At 39.8% G+C, this 16,590-nt stretch overlaps 1 protein-coding gene across 1 annotated transcript in view; it reads left to right on the forward strand.

The window, feature by feature from the left end:
* LOC109300375 overlaps window positions 1-11,658 on the forward strand; it is a gene marked incomplete at its 5' end in the record, with an annotated part of 16,165 nt that extends 4,507 nt beyond the window's left edge. Inside the window, 5 exons of the mRNA XM_019521060.1 lie at window positions 1,384-1,406; window positions 5,885-6,030; window positions 6,253-6,356; window positions 6,465-6,566; window positions 8,810-11,658. Coding sequence (XP_019376605.1) covers window positions 1,384-1,406; window positions 5,885-6,030; window positions 6,253-6,356; window positions 6,465-6,566; window positions 8,810-10,582 — 2,148 coding nt within the window. The remainder of the gene's footprint in view (window positions 1-1,383; window positions 1,407-5,884; window positions 6,031-6,252; window positions 6,357-6,464; window positions 6,567-8,809) is intronic.
* Between the last annotated feature and the right edge of the window lie 4,932 nt (window positions 11,659-16,590).

Genomic DNA, 16,590 nt, shown 5'->3' on the forward strand with positions numbered 1-16,590 from the left:
CTTTAGAACTCTAGGGTGGAGATCATCCGGGCCGGCTGACTTGAAAACGTTCAGCCCCTCCAGAAGCTCCCTAACTAAATCCTCACTAACCCTTGGCCCAGGTGTGCCACCCCCGGGGCCCGAGGGGGGCCCAGCAGGGAAGTGGCTGTTCTGGTCCCTACTTAGGAAGACGGAGGTGTGGTGGTGTGTTTTTTTTCCAGTCACTGCCAAATTTTTAATTCTATAATAAGCCCCTTCTATATCAGATAAATATCTTTTTCACTAATCTCTAGTATTGCCAGATTCATGGTAAACAATGCTCATTGTCTATAGAAACAGGATGTTCCAAGTTTTGTGTTGGTTTCTGATTGCTTTTGCTGCACCATAGCAAGGCTCCTTACTTTGTTTCTCAGAACACCTTATGTCTTTCATAATCTTTAAATTGACAGGACCTAGTCACTTTCAACAATGATGTAGTTAAACTATGCCTTTATGTAATGACATAAATCAGGGCTGTCCAACTGGGTAGCTCAGTCTGGGCACTACTCCCCCTCCTCCTCCCCCCTCCCCCCCATTGCTTTCCTGCTGCTGACACTGCCGTCTGAGCTTTTTCTCCCACTTCCTACCCCCTTGGGGCTACACAGTGCAGTCCAACATACTAAGAAAGCCCGTGGCCCAGGAGACATAGGGGCCCTTCATGACACAGTGAGAGAGAGGTGTGTCTGTGGCGCTTGGAGCACATGAACCAAGCAGTGGGAGGAGGCCACGTGGCCTCTCTGAGGCCACAGGCTACATCTGATGTTTTGGGTGACACTACACATTTACTAATTTATATCATTCACTTGTTTTATTGTGTTCTTACTAACTTAGTTCTTTTTGCTGGTTTTGCTAGAACATCTCTTGAAATTCTGAAGTGTGGTCTGCTTCTTAAAAAGTTTAATTCTGGCAGGGATCTTTCAAAGGCTTGTGTGCTTCCTTCCATAACTTAGAAGAAAATGTGATTTTGAAAATATATTGTGGGGTTGGGGGAGGCTCCTTTCTTTTTGTGGTACCTCTTTTTGATGTTTTTCCTTTTTGATAGGCCTAGAGGGGGAGAGGGGGTATGGAGGCAGGGAAGTCATAACCACACTGTGTAGCTCAGTTTTCTGTTACTTGGATTTGGCCTCTAGAAAGGAATCTTACTTTGGCCTAAATACAGAATGTTGCTGGATAAGCAGTTCCCTCAGACCTAGAATGCTGAATATCCCCTGTGCATACTTTTATGGGTAAGTGCTAAATAATGAAAAAGTAAAGAATATAATAAGTTAAATGTTTTATCTGTCACAGGTGTTCCAATAAAGTAATGATTTTCTTCTTCTGAATCTGAAAAACTTCCTTATCACTAATGCTTTTTTTTAATTATAGGTGGCATGTGGATTAAATAAAAGGTATGATTTTCTTGTTCTACTCTGTGTTTGTTTGTTTTATATTTTATTAAAGTAATAAGAAGCGGCAAAATGATGATTATAGATATCATGGTGGCAGATGTACACCAGGTACTATAGATGTACTACAGTATATTCATTTATCTGAGCCCTCAGTTTACTAACTAGTAACTACTGATGTTGTGTAACAAACTTGTCTCCTTAAATTTTACTGTATTAAATGTGTGCTGTCAAGTTTGGGATATTATCATGTTAATTCCTTACAACAGGCTGTGGTTTTGCTTATCTGAACAAATTAAGCTACCCAGATGACTTTTCAGACTATGCTTCTTAAATGAGTTTGGATAACTAAAGATATGTTGTAATGTTTAGAAATTTGCTTTAACTGTCAGTTAAATAATAGCTCTTTGGTTGCAAAATATTAACATCATTGACAAATTTTGTGATTAATATTAAAATTATGAATTCATACTAAAACTAGACTTTTTTTTTTTTGCAATAAGTATTAATTTCAAATTTATGGTGGTCCAATGTTTAGTTGTTTAGTCCTTACTGAAAATTGTGAAAAGCGGTAATGATCTAAAATATTTTAAGAGTCATTACCTCCTAATTTTTAAACTATTTTTAGAGTTTTACTGGATTTGATACATTAGCTTCACACTTCTTATAACGGGTAAGAATCAAACAAATACTGCCTCAGACTTCTAAGGAAATTGGGTTACATAATTTATCAACCAATCTGGTTTGTTTTTAAGTGTTGATAATTTTATGTAATATTTGACTTTTAGGGCATGTCTGTACCCTCCAAAGGGCTGTGCTAGCCAGTACAGCCACACAATATATGCCACATTCCAGAACAGTTTTAACATAGCTGCCTTAGTGTGGCATTGAATGCTCACCAGTAAACTTATTTTATTGCACCAGAAAGAAAGTAATTACTTGCTGTCCTTGAACTGAAACACTTAACTCACATGAGCACGGCCTACCCTATCCTCTTAATATTAATACTAGTTTTCTTGTTTGTCCATGAATATCTTGTCAATACATCTCACTGCTCCATTTGAATGTTTTGCAACCGGTTTCTAATTTAACATCTGTACTTTAGCTTAGTAGATATCAGGCTGCTCTGAAATGACAACATTTAGTTTCTGAGGGAGCGGAGTGTTTTGGACCTATGTTACCTCGTCATGTAGCCATTATCTATGAAATAACTATCAAGAACTTTGAATAAAGAAATTTTGAGATACGTAATTCTTGATGCTCTGAAGTAAATTTTATGTGGAATTGGAGAAAATTGTTTTGCATATCTGGCATGCATCAATCAATGCATCTCCAGCAAAACCAAGGAAGAATAACTTCCGCTCTACTTGGCATTGGTGAGACCGCAAGTGGAGTACTGTGTCCAGTTCTGGGCGCCGCACTTCAACAAGGACATTGAAAAGCTTGAGAGAGCCCAGAGAAGGGCCACCCGTTTGATCAGAGCCTTGCATGGCAAGCCATACAAGGAAAGGCTGAGTGACCTGGGACTCTTCAGCCTGAAGAAGAGAAGGTTGAGAGGGGACTTGGTAGCATCTATACCGGGGATGTACATCATGGGTTTGGTGAACAACGGTTCACCTGGGCACCCTTGGGGAAAACCAGGCGCAATGGTCACAAACTCCTGGAAGACCGTCTTCAGGCTCAATGTTAGGAAAACCTTCTTCGCAGCTAGAGTGTCCAGACAGTTGAATAAGCTCCCTCCAGAGATGATGCAATCACCTACCCTGCAAATCTTCAAGAGGAAACTGGACAGTCACCTTGCTGGGGTCACTTGATCCCAGTTGTCTTTCCTGCTTGGTGCAGGAGGGCTGGACCGGATGATTTTTTCCGAGGTCCTTTCCAGCCTACATTTTATGAATCTATAAATTTCCTTTCAGCTAATTTACTGTGCAAAGGGAGTATTTCTAGTCTTCTGGGTTATTGTTTTAATGAATTGGAACCCTGAATGTTGCAGTTCATACACATTTGTTCAATCAGTTGTAGTGTATGGAATCGGCAAGTTTGATGTAATGGAGTACAGTACCTTCATTTGTTAATTTCAGGTTTGCATACACGCAAATACCATATAGCTCCTTAAAGTTTTGTATTGAAATGTTTGATACTTAATAGGGTAATATATCTTTTAAAAAAATGAGGTAAAAGTGAAAGTTAAAAATGGAACTGTTTACAATTCTGCTGTGATACCTTCAGCAATTACTTCCGAAGAGGTATGTGGAATTTGAGTTCAGGAACAGTAGATTTAACCATGCTTATTTCCTGGATTACCACTCCGAATACTGCACATTCAAAGAAAAGATATCAGCTCTTTTGTTCTTGATGAATTGGTTGTTCCAGGAGAACTGAATTGTGCATTCTGAGACTTGCAGTTTCTTTTTATTCATCAGTTGTATACTTAGCATTTCTCAGTAGAATGACAAGTTTCCTTGCTGTTTTGTGGTTTAGCAGAAGTAGTACTTCTAAAATAAATAACATTAAGAATAATGTAGTCTGACAGTAGGTATGTTAACCTGTTTGTGCCCAACTTCATTATGTCCCGTCTTTAAGCATTGATGCATATGGTAAACAAAACTAAGTGCTTAAGTAATGAGATCATAACATTTCAAATAAAAAAAAATCTCTCAGGCTGAAACTGTTGCCATGTATACAGCTAAAAGCACTAACCCTTTCAGACTCTGAAGTACGGTTTCTCTGAGGAACAGGCAATCCGTAACACATTATACAATCATAGAAAACTAGGGTTGGCAGGGACCTCAGGGTGTTACATAGTCCAGTCCCCTGCTTCGAGCAGGATCGTTCCCAACTATATCATCCTAACCAAGGCTTTCTCTATCTGGATCTGAAAAACCTCTAAAGCTCGAGACTCCATAGTTTCATAGTTTTATAGTTTCTAGGATCGGAAGGGACCTGAGTAGATCATCCAGTCTGACCCCCTGCCATGGCAGGAAAGAGTACTGGGGTCAAACGACCCCAGCAAGGTGTACATCTAACCTACTCTTAAAGACCCCCAGGGTAGGAGCCAGCACCACTTCTCTTGGAAGTTGGTTCCAGATCCTAGCCACCCTGACTGAAGTAGTGCGTCTTGATATCTAGCCTAAATCTACCCTCTGCCAGCTTGTGACCATTATTCCTGGTCACTCCTGGCAGTGCTCGGGGGAACAGGGACTTCCCCAGTGCCTGCTGGTGTCCCCTGACTAGTTTGTAACAGGCCACTAGATTCCCCCCTCAGCCTTCTCTTGTGGAGGCTGAACAGGTTCAGGTCCCATAGCCTCTCCTCGTAGGGCCTGCCCTGCTGCCCCCGATCATACGAGTGGCCCTCCTCTGGACCCTCTCCATGTTGTCCACATCCCTCTTGAAGTGCGGCGCCCAGAACTGGATGCAGTACTCCAGCTGCGGCCTGACCAGTGCCTCTTTGAGTAGCCTGTTTCAGTGCTTTATGACTTCCCTCCTCACGAGAGAGGAGTTTTTTCCTAATATCTAAAGTAAGCTTCCCTTGCTGCAACTTGAAACAATTGGTTCTTGTTCCATCATCTTTCATTACTGGATGTGTCTACATGTGATAGTAATGCGACACGATAAACTGTGGTGTAGTTTGTGCTAGAGTTTATTGCTGCGGAGGGGCTGGCTGTGGCACAAAGGTGCTCCAGTGTGGGGCTAGCTGGCAGGCAGCCCCTGCGCTGTAGTAGCCTCGGGCCCCAGCCAGCCCCAGTCACTGTCTACATGTGTGTTGCAGTGGAGTAAATAATTCCATCATAGGATCGTACTTGTGTTGGGCAATGCTATCCTACGGCAGAGTTTGTTTACTCCGGCCAAATGGGGCACATGTGTAGACATGACACTTTACTGCAGAGCTAATTAGTCAACTGTGCAGTAAAGTAGATGCGCTCACTGAGAACAGTCTGCCTCCATCCTCTTTGGAACCACCCTTCAGGTAATTGAAGGGTGCTATTAAATCTCCCCATAGTCTTCTCTTACCCAGACTAAATAAGCCCTGTTCTGTCAGCCTCTCCTCACAAGTGCACCCCCTAGCCATTTTCATTGCCCTGTACTGGACTTTCCAACCATATCCTTTATGTAGTGGGGGGCCCAAAACTGTACTTCAGATATGGCCTCACCAGTGCTGAAAAGAGGGAAACAATCATTTCCCTCAATCTGCTGGCAACTCTCCTACTAATGCAACCCACTATGCTGTTAGCCGTCTTTGCAACAGAGACGGCTAACAGCATAGTCAGGGCCCACTGTTGGATCATATTCAGCTTTTTCTCCACTGTAACCCCCGGGTCCTTTTTCTATAGGAAAATCTAAATTCTACATCAAGATCTTCTCATTTATTTAGTCAGCAGATCTTAAAAAAGAAATTCAGGATTTGCTTTCCATCTACAGACTGCTTCATATTCATTTTATATTAAGTTCATATGAGCTTTTTATTCTCATTTGTTTTCCAGAATGAAGACTCAGCTTGACCTGATGCACATAGCATCTAGCTATGAAAAAGAACCAGAGTATACCCAAAAGCAAATGGATATTAAATCTGTAGTTAAGGAAATACTGGCCTTGCAGCTAACTCCAGTTGAACACTGCATTGTTAAAGGTATTCTCATTAACTGCACTATTTTTGTATAGTGCATATTTTATTATCTTGCAGCACATATGAGATTTCATACTAAAACAGTACTTCCTTTCATGCTGAAAAAGGAAAGTTATTTTAGTTGTCTTACTTTGACAATTGTGTAATGAAAAATTAGCACAAGTGTGCTTTATGTATCGTACTGTATATTTTTTAATTGGTCTTATTTTTTTTCTCTACTCTTAGCTGATTTTCCTTCTGGAGGAAATGAAAGCTTACCTGGGAATTTTGTATTTAAAAATAGTGTAAAACATTGGAAAGACCAGAAGACCATACACAAGACATTTTATGTAAGTTCTTGTGTACAAGATTTACAACATACTTTAATTTTAAAAATCTTGCTGTGTTTTGGCCTTGTTGTTAAAATGTGCTGTGTCTGTGATAAAACATTTTTACAGCCTGTAGCAGGACAAGAGGAAACATTCACTGATGGCGGTGGGATCTGTACTCGCTTGATGTCAATATCAGGAATGTTGGCATTTCAAAATATGAGTCCTGAGGTAAGAATATACTGCTCAGTTATCAATTCCTGGGCTATTAAGCACACTGATTCAGACTTGTTCTGTGTCTATTCCACAGCCTTTTCCTGGAATGCGAAACAAGCTCCACTACTTTTGTAAAGTTAATAAAGCGTTTCTTTTTTGATGTCTTTCACTTTATGTAATCAAGGTTGTGTAACTCAAGCTACAGATTTTTAAACCACTGGTTCCGGTGATGGGACCATTGCATCACTTGTATAGTAGGTCAGGTATACATAGTATGCCAAGACCCAATTTCTTCTGACTAGTTGTTTGAAAGGGTTTCTCTCAGTTGTACTCAGTTTCATCAGCTGCACTGAATTTTGGCTGATTCAGAACAGTTTTGCCCAACTTCTTTCTGTGGCGGATGGAAAAATGTTTTCCAATTTTGTTGTTCATTTGGCAAGAGATACTGCCTCTTCTGTTCCTTATTACTAAAGGTTTTATTCACCTTAAATTCCTACCCAATAAAGAATTTATGTTGTGGATACTAATATATCCCTGCTTAACCTCATACTTCTAAGCTATCTACTTTGGCTTGCAGAATGAATGAACCTAAATGTAGATATGATCTGAAAGGTGGGTTTTGTCCCTTAATGACTTCTAGATCAAATCTTTTCAGTGTGCAAGTAGAAAGGCATTTTCCAGAAACCCTATTTTACTCTCTGAAATAGACATTTTATTGGCAATGTGTATGCCAGAATAAAACCAGTTCTACCGTAAAGCTGCTTATCAAAGGTATGTAAAGCACTAACTTTATTTTAGTCAGTAAAGTAGCACCTATGATTTGAGCTTCAGGGAGAGGTGTGAAGAGGGACTGGATAATGTCTTACCTGTGGCCTGCTGATTTAGAGCCAGGGAGATGCAGGTTCAGACGTTCTCTCTGAACAAAGAAGCCCTAGAACTTGCAACTTCTGGGTATGCCCAGCCTTCCTCTGCCCCCCTCTTCTTTCCAACTGTCCTGCTAGTCATGGGCATTTACTTGGCTACAATACTGGGACTTGCCTAGAGTTCCATATTATACCTGAGCAAGTGAATGGTGCCATGTCTGTTCCTAGCCAGAGCACAGCCCTACTGCATGCTTTAACAGCTATTTGAACACTTGCTTATTCACACATCACCTTGAATAGTGTTGTAAACTCCATGTAAATGCTAAAAATGTCTCTTGTCTGTCAGGGTAACTGTCGTGCATATAAAGTAAAATAGGATTAGCTGCTTTGGGCATCTTTACACGTGGCCGGGGACCCGGCTCTCAGGAGCTGCTCTAGGTAAAACGTCCATGGTGTCTCGTATTCAGCATCCCAAGCTTCAAAATGGTGGTGGAGACACTTCAACTAAAGCTTGTTCAACAAGCTTTAGTTAAAGCACCCCAGTGCCATTTTGAAGCACAGGAACGCTGAATACATGTGATGCCAAGTTGGAGTGTGCTAATTAGCATGGTCAGCAGATTTGATTACTCAAGTCTGCTCTGGCACGTGCTAATTAGCAGGCATCCAGCATGTATGAAGGTCACCTTAGTTTTCAAACCAAGCCAACTTGGCCAGTGGCTGCATGATTGATCAAATGAGTCTTCTGTGTGTAGTTTTGATTGTACACCTTGTTAATTTCTAAAGTGCTCCTTTCAGTTTTTGCCAAAGGTATCTCAAATAGTTCATCTAATTCTATCTACCAATATTTTAATTGCACCCATACACCTATTCTTGGGAAACTTTTCTGTGGTTTCTTGATATAAAAAGGTTTTTATCAGGTAAAACATAGCTTTGCAAATAGTTTGTAGCACCAAATAACAGTAAATTGGAATCAAGTTTTTCCTTTATAAGTATTTTAGATTTAAATATGCCAGAGCTTCTATTTGAAATTTACTGCAAAAATCAGAACTAGTTAGTACTTCAACTTCTGGTCAACATATTTGTATGTAGTCTCATAGTTAAGTATTTAACTTAGCTGCTCAGGACCCTATTGATCTTTATTTAGGTAGCTTAGATATTAGACTGTTTAAAAATATAGATGTTTTCTAAGCATACATTTACTTTCTGTTGCCCTTCATACACTACCATCAAAATGCTTAAGATGCTGAAAGTAGTCCTGTCCCTCTCAAAAGTGTCAGAGTATATAAACACAATAAATTTAAAAAATAGCTGCAACATATTATTTAAAGAATTAGTAGTCTTAGCTGGCTGCTTTTTCAGTATACTAAGTAATGTTATTCTTTTCTGTTATTGTAGGAACTACGCTATAAACATTATATGGTCCATCGGAAAACATCAGATCAGATTAAGGTGCCTACTGCGCATGTAAATAAAAAGCATAAGTTTGTGATTGGCTCTTTGAAGAGTGCATCAGCAGCAGTTTCTCATTTTTGTTCATCTGCAAAAGTGAAAGATACAGAGAGAATGAAAACAGAAAAATTTGAAAGAGAAAAAGCTTTTGATAACACTGTTTCCAGTTCCTGTAGTCAAGGATTCAGCATTCCACCTGTGAACAGGGATTTCCCTGTAGTATGCAGTGACTTCAAGTTACTTAATGGGACAGGATCTCAAGAAGTGAGCAAACACCCTCCACCATCAGATGAATCAATGAGCTCAGTAGCTAAAGACAAAGTACAAGTGCCTCAATCATCTGAAAAGCAAACATGTTTCAGTATTGCACCTAGTTTACCACAGTTAGCAACAGCATCTGACACAACTTCAAATTCAACTGAAAGACTTGCAGCTTCATCTTTTGTCCTTGGTTCAGGTGATGACTCACTACCCAAGTTCAATAAGGCTGTAGCTACAGTGTCCTTCCAAAAGGCAAACAGTGAATCAGTTTTCCCTACTTTTTATTTGGGAAACTGTAATGCCCAAGTTAAAATGGATAATCAAGAAGGAAATAAGGATACAAAGCTAAGTTTAACCAAGGCTAAAGATTCTGCTACTTCTGCCAGTCATAACCTAGGATCAGCTGATGATGGAAAGCCATTTTTTTCATTTACCTTTGGCAATTCGGAAGACTTTTTTACAGTATCTAAACTCAACAGTTCATCAAAGGCTTCACCATCTTTATGCTTTAACGAGAAGCCAGCTGAACAAAGTACAGTACTTCAGACAGGTACAGAGAACAACAGTTCTGCAGACAAAACACTAGAGCCTAAGTGGCTAAAATCACCAACATTATTTTCATGGGAACAGACTACTTTTAACACTCCAGAAGTTACCACAACTTGTATAACATCCAGTGTTGCCAGAGGGAAGAATGATGGTTCCAGGACTCCCCCTTCCTTTGGTGATGATATATTTTCCTTCTCAAATAACTGTCCCCTAGAATGTAAATCTTCACCTCTCTTTACGTTTGGAAGCACTGTCAAAAGTAGCCCAGATTCAGTAGCTTCCTCCTCAACATTGTTTTTATCTCATAAGAATACAAATGAAAACGAAAAAATTAAACTGGGATCTGACAAAATGTGTCCTGTTGCAGAAGCACCTATGCCTCCAGTATGTAAATTGGCCGTTTCTGAACTTAGCCCAAAAGGTAGCAGTACATTTTTGTCTTTGGACATATCTGTGAAGGCTGAAGAAGCAGTTGCTCAGCAAAATGCACTGTGTAGTTCTCCTACAGCTAACCCTTTGTTTACAACAGACCTTTCTGTTAAAGGAGGCAAGACCTGTTCCACTCCAGGGGCTGCATCAACACAATCGCAAATGGAGCTGAAGGTTGCAGATGACAGCAGTGTAGTTGTTGCTAATACATGTAAGTCGCACCAAGATTTAGGAGATATTTCTAGGAAGAAGGATGAACTTGAATCTCTTCTGCTTCAAAATGCAGCTCACTTTGACCCTGTCACAGCTCCGCTTGCAGTAGAAAAGGGAGGTGAAGCACCAAATGATGCATTCTCTGATATAGAAGAGCTAAGCCAAGCATCCATCTCCAGTGACTGTAGTAGCGCATCAGAATATTTTTCTGTTGCCGAAGACAAAGTATCTGTTAGTAGAAAGTCAGGCCCATGCAACAGAGAATGAAGTACAAGAGACTTTCCTTCAAGGTAAATGATATTTAGGTATCTGTTGGTATATGATGGTATCAAGGAAATACTGCTGCTAGGATGCATAGCCAGTTAAAAAGGGGATATCCTAAGGGTTTTTAGTGCTTTTTTTCTCTGTTAATCTTACTGGGAAATGGGGGTCTGTACTAAAGACACACATGCCATATTAACTAATAAATTCAAGTGAAATTATTAGTAGGGATGTTGTTTTCAGGGTATGATTTAACACTACTGAATGTTAACCTTCAAGACAGTCTTCCTGTGTTTAAATATAATTAATTCCCAATGAAGACTCGATACTCTTAGGAGGCATTATCTGTACTTGAAGCTGGAATCTTGTAAAAGCAGTAGACATATGGATTGTTTTCTGACTGTCATTTCTCCATGCTATATTTAACATAAGATGTAGATAAAAACTTTTGAAGTATATCACTGTATTTTACTGCAGTACTTACTAAAAAGAGCATTTTGACTTCTCCCAAGCCTTTCAATAATAATGTGTCTGAATTAATCTTTTAACATGATTCTCACTTTTGGTATGTACTGGTGGAAAATATCTACTACACTCTTACAAAATGCAATCCTAAATCCACAGGAACTATTGTAGATACTACAAGTGGAGTGTTTGATCTGCATACCTTGTCAATATGTTGTCTGGAGAGAGAGAATGGTTTTAACTGTTGTGTCAAATTACCTACTGAGGCTCGAGTAATCTAATGACATTGTAGTTAGTGTTAATATGATACTGGCTAGAGATAAAACCTATTACCTCAATCTATGTGCCACCTCCAAACAATTATTAACTATGGGAACCTAGAAGCTTCCATACTGGGTCATATCAGAGATCTGCTTAGCCAAGTAAATGATATCTAGTAAGGCTTATACCCAATACTTCAAAGGAAAGATTAAGAACATTGTTGTGGGGAGATGTAGTTTAACAGCTGACTTAAGTCTTGAAACATATCCTGTCAAAATGGTTCATGTAAGCTGTCCTGAGCATTTGTTGGGAAGAACAGCATATACATTGAATAAATAAACTCTAGATATTCTTGTTATCCCTGTCTACTCCCTTCTTGAATCATGCAGAATTTCATTTTGGCCTCTGTCACTTAATTAGGTATTGTGTGGAAAAAGTATTATTACTGAGTTTAAATAAGAAATTCTAATTCTAAATTGATCATCTTTCAATCTCATTTGTTTTGTGTTCTAAGATCACAGAAATTCCCAGTGCTATTTCTGTGCCATTTTATGTATTTCTGTCATGTTCCCTCCCATTCATCTCCTACTCAAAGTAAACAAACCCACTTTTTTCTCATCACTTGTTCCATTCTTACCCTTTAATCTCTCTTCTCTAAATCACTTTCTAATTCTGTGATATTATTTTGATGGGGAATGACTAGTAGTGGTCACCCCACCTGCTGGCTTTGCTTTATATATTCATCTGTTGATTGTGCAGTCTATTTGTCAGAGTTTACTGAAAGCTTCAGACTTGTTCAAAAAAATTAAATTGCCATAGACAGAGGAGTAATCATGGAGCTAGAGGAAGATACATGGGTACATAGAAGGAATAGGTTTTAAGTTACAGAGGAAGTCAAATTCAGGTATCTATTTCAGAGAGCTCCTTAAATCAGGATGCTAGCCTTATAATTAAAAAACTACATTCAGTTGCATCCAGCATGTCTTAGATGTAAACACTCATATCAGGGAAAAATTGTAAGATGAATAACGAGTAAAATAAGGAATATAAAATATGCTTTGCATGTCTTTCTTCACAGGAGAGAATGTGAAGGCCAAAGCAGTTTATTCAGAAACCTAAATAAAGTGTTTGGTAAAAAGGATCTAAGACTGGTTTTGTATTTATGATGTTTTGATAAACCATGCTATATATGGTACATGATTCTCCGTTCATTTAAATAGCTATAATGACATACTTGTAATCGCTGGTTATTTTAAAACCACCAATTTGCCCCTTTCAAAATTGGGATAGAATGTAGCATGTGAATAAAATAAAAGGTGAGTAACCCAAATTTGATTATTTTCAATATATTGTCCAGTGCTAGCTTTTTCCTACGTGGAGGGTTGTAGTCTTAGGTGACAATATAGTGGTGTCTTTGTATAAATTGCTTATTTACAAAAATAAGGAAGTAATCAGGATAATTATTTTACTGAAGTAACAATAAAGTGACACTAAATTATTAGAAATAATTTAAAAATTTCAGATTAACTAGATGATCTTTATCAACCTTTTAGGAGGAAGAGAAAATTAAGGCATTGTTAAAAGTATATAATTAGTGGTGTTCTCACCATTTTTTAAAAACATGAATTTTTAGCTGCTTTGCCATGTATCACTGGTACCAAATTAAACCTCTTACTAGACATATTTATTAACATACTACACACACCTTTTCCTACAAAAATCAGCCCCCAAAATTGGGGTGTGTGTTTTAAGTGGGAACATTTCTATTTTTTAACTGTTCCTCATCTCTTCCATTTCACAGCCTTGTAAACTATTTTTAACTCTCTTCAAAATTGTAGATCCATCTGTAGACCCCAGTCTGCAGAAGCAGCTAATGTTTCAGTTTTTGGTTAAGCAGGAAAGGGTGGATGCGTCAGCTGAAGATTAGACTCTGTCCCTGTTCTCAGCAGCTGTAACTTTAGAAATCTTTTTTTCCTTGTTTGCCTTCCCAAAAACAAGGTGTGTGACTTATCTGGGGGCATGTGATCAGTGTGAAAATACAGTATGTCTGTTTATAAAGCATTGATCTTCATCTGTAGTTTCATATATGACTAGATACAGAAGCTTCTTGAAATTTCTATAGAAACACCTGTATTTTCACTTACGTTTATACCTGATACAGACCAGATCTTGATCTGTGGTACAGCAAGTGTCCTCAGTCCATCAGATTTGGTCTGTTTTAGTATATTAGTGAAAAGTACAAGATAGGAGAGGGGTCACACATTCTAAAAGCACTTGTATAGTTGCTATGCTCTTCCTAAAAAAACCAAAAAAAACCCCGTGAGTTTTGATGGATTCTTATTTCCTCTATTTAATATTAAATATATTGACTGTATATGCCCCTTTTAGGTTGCTGCAGTGATTACTTCGTTTCACATAACTCCTTTCCTATTGTGGGAAGTTGGGAACAGCCTCTACAATGAGTGACTGTTTGGGGATATCCTGAATGACAAGAACTGGTTGCCAGTTCTGAATTAGAGCTTCATGCCATTCCCCAAAGAGTTTACTTACAACCCTCCTTTTCCTTGGTTATTTAAACCTGGGAACCATGGTTAGGTCATCATAATATTGGTACAGGGAAAAAGGAACAACTAATGAAGTAGTTTGAGGTGTATTTGTATTATTGAGCTGGCTTGCTGCACTTGATCTTAATGTAATGCTATTTTCACTCTTCATTAATGCACGTAAACTCTAGCAGAGGTTGCCAAAAGATAGAATTTTAAAATGTTCTTAATTATGATTGTAGACTGTTTTAAATCCAACAGAATATGTAGAAATAACTTCCAGCAGCCAACATTACTGTTGCTCAGTAGTAAACTTACTATTGTATGAGTTGGCTCTCTATACCACCACCTAAAATATTAAATACAAGAAGTCATTTGTTTTGTAACTTAAATTGGTCATTTGAACATTGTTGTCAGGACTCCTTGGGTCCCACAACTGCTTCTTTTAGTTTTAAAGAAAGACTAGTAGAGTGGTGCCCCTTCCATTTCAGCTCATGGGCTGTCTGAGCAGTATTGTGTCAGATCAGACCCACAGACTGGATCTTGCCTATGGACAGACATTTGATACAGGCCTGAGTGATGCAGCTGCACAGAAACAGGTTCCAGCTGGAGCCATTCCTACATGACTGCATCTCGTCCCAGTTAGATCTAGTCATGCAGGAATGGGGCCTGATCCCCTCCACATGGGGCTGGCTTACCAGGACCAATCCAGGCATGTAGGGCTTGGAATTGCCACCATTCCCCCACTGCTAGATTTCGGAACCCATGGGAAAAACTACAGGCTGAATTAGATGGCTGTCTGGGCTGGATCTGGCCCACAGGCCAAGGGTTGAACACCCCTAGACTGGGGGCGGGGGGTGAGAGAGATTTCAAACTAAAAGTATAGTAAGTCCGAGGACTGCCAACACAATTGGTTTCTGAAAACTGCATCTTAAGTCAAAACATTGCAACTTGGAACCAATTTTCTCATAAGAAACAAATAGGGGATTTGTTCCTGAACCAAGGCCCGATACCCTGTTTTCACTAAAAAATACCCCACAATTTTGTACTCGATCAATTATAGATTAGCAATAGCTACATTAATGTATTTATATTGTAAATACCAATCATTGTTTTGGAAGGACTTCTTTGAGATGACTTTGTTGGACTTTTTGAAGGGCTCTTGGTTGGATTCTTCTCAGGAGTCTTGGCTGCAGGTTTTTCTGGAGTTTTGTCTGCTTTCTTAAAGAAAGTGTCCAAGGAATTTTGGACAGATGTTCTCCAGGGAGATGAGCAACACAGCAAACTTGTTTGTTGGCATGGTGTCGCATCAGATCAAGTGTTGTAAAGTCGAAACTGATGTCAGAAAGTTGAAATAGTGTCAATTTATGGCAGTTCTTCCTCCCTAGATGCAGCACCTTGCACTTGTCCTTATTGAATTGCATCCTGTTGCTCTCTGCCCGCTTCCCCAGCCTGTCTGGGTCAGCCTGGATCTGGTTCCTCCTCTCCAGAGTGTTAGCTGCACCCCATAATTTTGTGTCTGTGAATTTGGACAGGGTACTTCCCACCCCCTCATCCAGATCACTGATGATGTTGAACAGTACTGGCCCCAGAACTGAGCTCTGAGGGACTCCAGTGCCCACATCTTTCCAGGTTGACACCAACCCATCCACTACCACCTTCTGAGTGTGACCCTTGAGCCAGTTTGCTATCCAGTCTACTGTGTAATTATCCAACGCAAATCCCCTCAGTTTATTTATAAGGATGATAAGAGATACCTTGTCAAAGGCCTTCTTGAAGTCCAGATAGATAATTTCTACCTCAACTGCTGTATCTAAACAACTGGTGGCCTTGTTGTTAAAGGAAACTAGGTTAGTCAGGCAGGATCTGCCTGCTGAAAATCCATGTTGGTTACCCCTCCACATCACATTAGGCCGTGGGATCCCACAGATGTGCTCCTAGATAACTTTTTCTAGGATTTTTCCAGAGATAAAGGTAAGGCTGACTGGTCTATAGTTCCCCAGGTCCTCCTTCCCCCACTTCTTAAAGATTGGGATGTCATTAGCCCTCTTCCAATCCTCTGGAACCTGACCCGAGCACCATGAGTGCTCAAGTATCCTTGCCAGTGGATCACTAATTCCTTCATTACCTGTGGGTGGAGTCCCTTCGGTCCTGGTGACTTTGAATACGTCCAGTCCCTCCAAGTGTCTTTCTACCGTGTCAGCACTGACTGTTAGTTGGCTGATGTTCCCTTTGTTGGTGTCCGTGATGTACGTTGAGGGTTTGTCTAGATTCCCATTTAAGATGACAGAGGCAAAAAACTCATTGAAGAGCTCTGCCTTGTCCCTGCTATCCATCACTAAGCCCGCCTGCCCATCCTGTATGGGCCTTATGCTACCCCACACCCTGTTTTTGCTCCCAACATACCTAAAGGAGGACTTTTTATTGTCCCTAATCCCTGATGCTAGCCTGAGTTCTAGAGTTGCCTTGGTCTTCCTGGCTGACTCCCTGCAGGTGCAGGCCAAAGAAGTATACTCCTCTTTGCTAGCTACCCCCTGCTTCCATTTCCTGTACACCTCTATTTTTGCCCTTAAGGTATCTTGGATGCCCCTGGTTAGCCAAAGGGGCTTCCTGGCCCCCTTGCCCCCTTTCCTCTGCCATGGGATTGACTTGCTCTGAGCCCAAAGAATGACTTCCTTGAGGTTTCCTGGACCCTCAATGCATCCAACTTACTTTGAAGCCTACATTCAGCCCCCAAAAGCTCTG

This window comes from Gavialis gangeticus, unplaced genomic scaffold (assembly GCF_001723915.1).
Source record: "Gavialis gangeticus isolate Ggan-Ray unplaced genomic scaffold, GavGan_comp1, whole genome shotgun sequence".
Lineage (NCBI taxonomy): Eukaryota > Metazoa > Chordata > Crocodylia > Gavialidae > Gavialis > Gavialis gangeticus.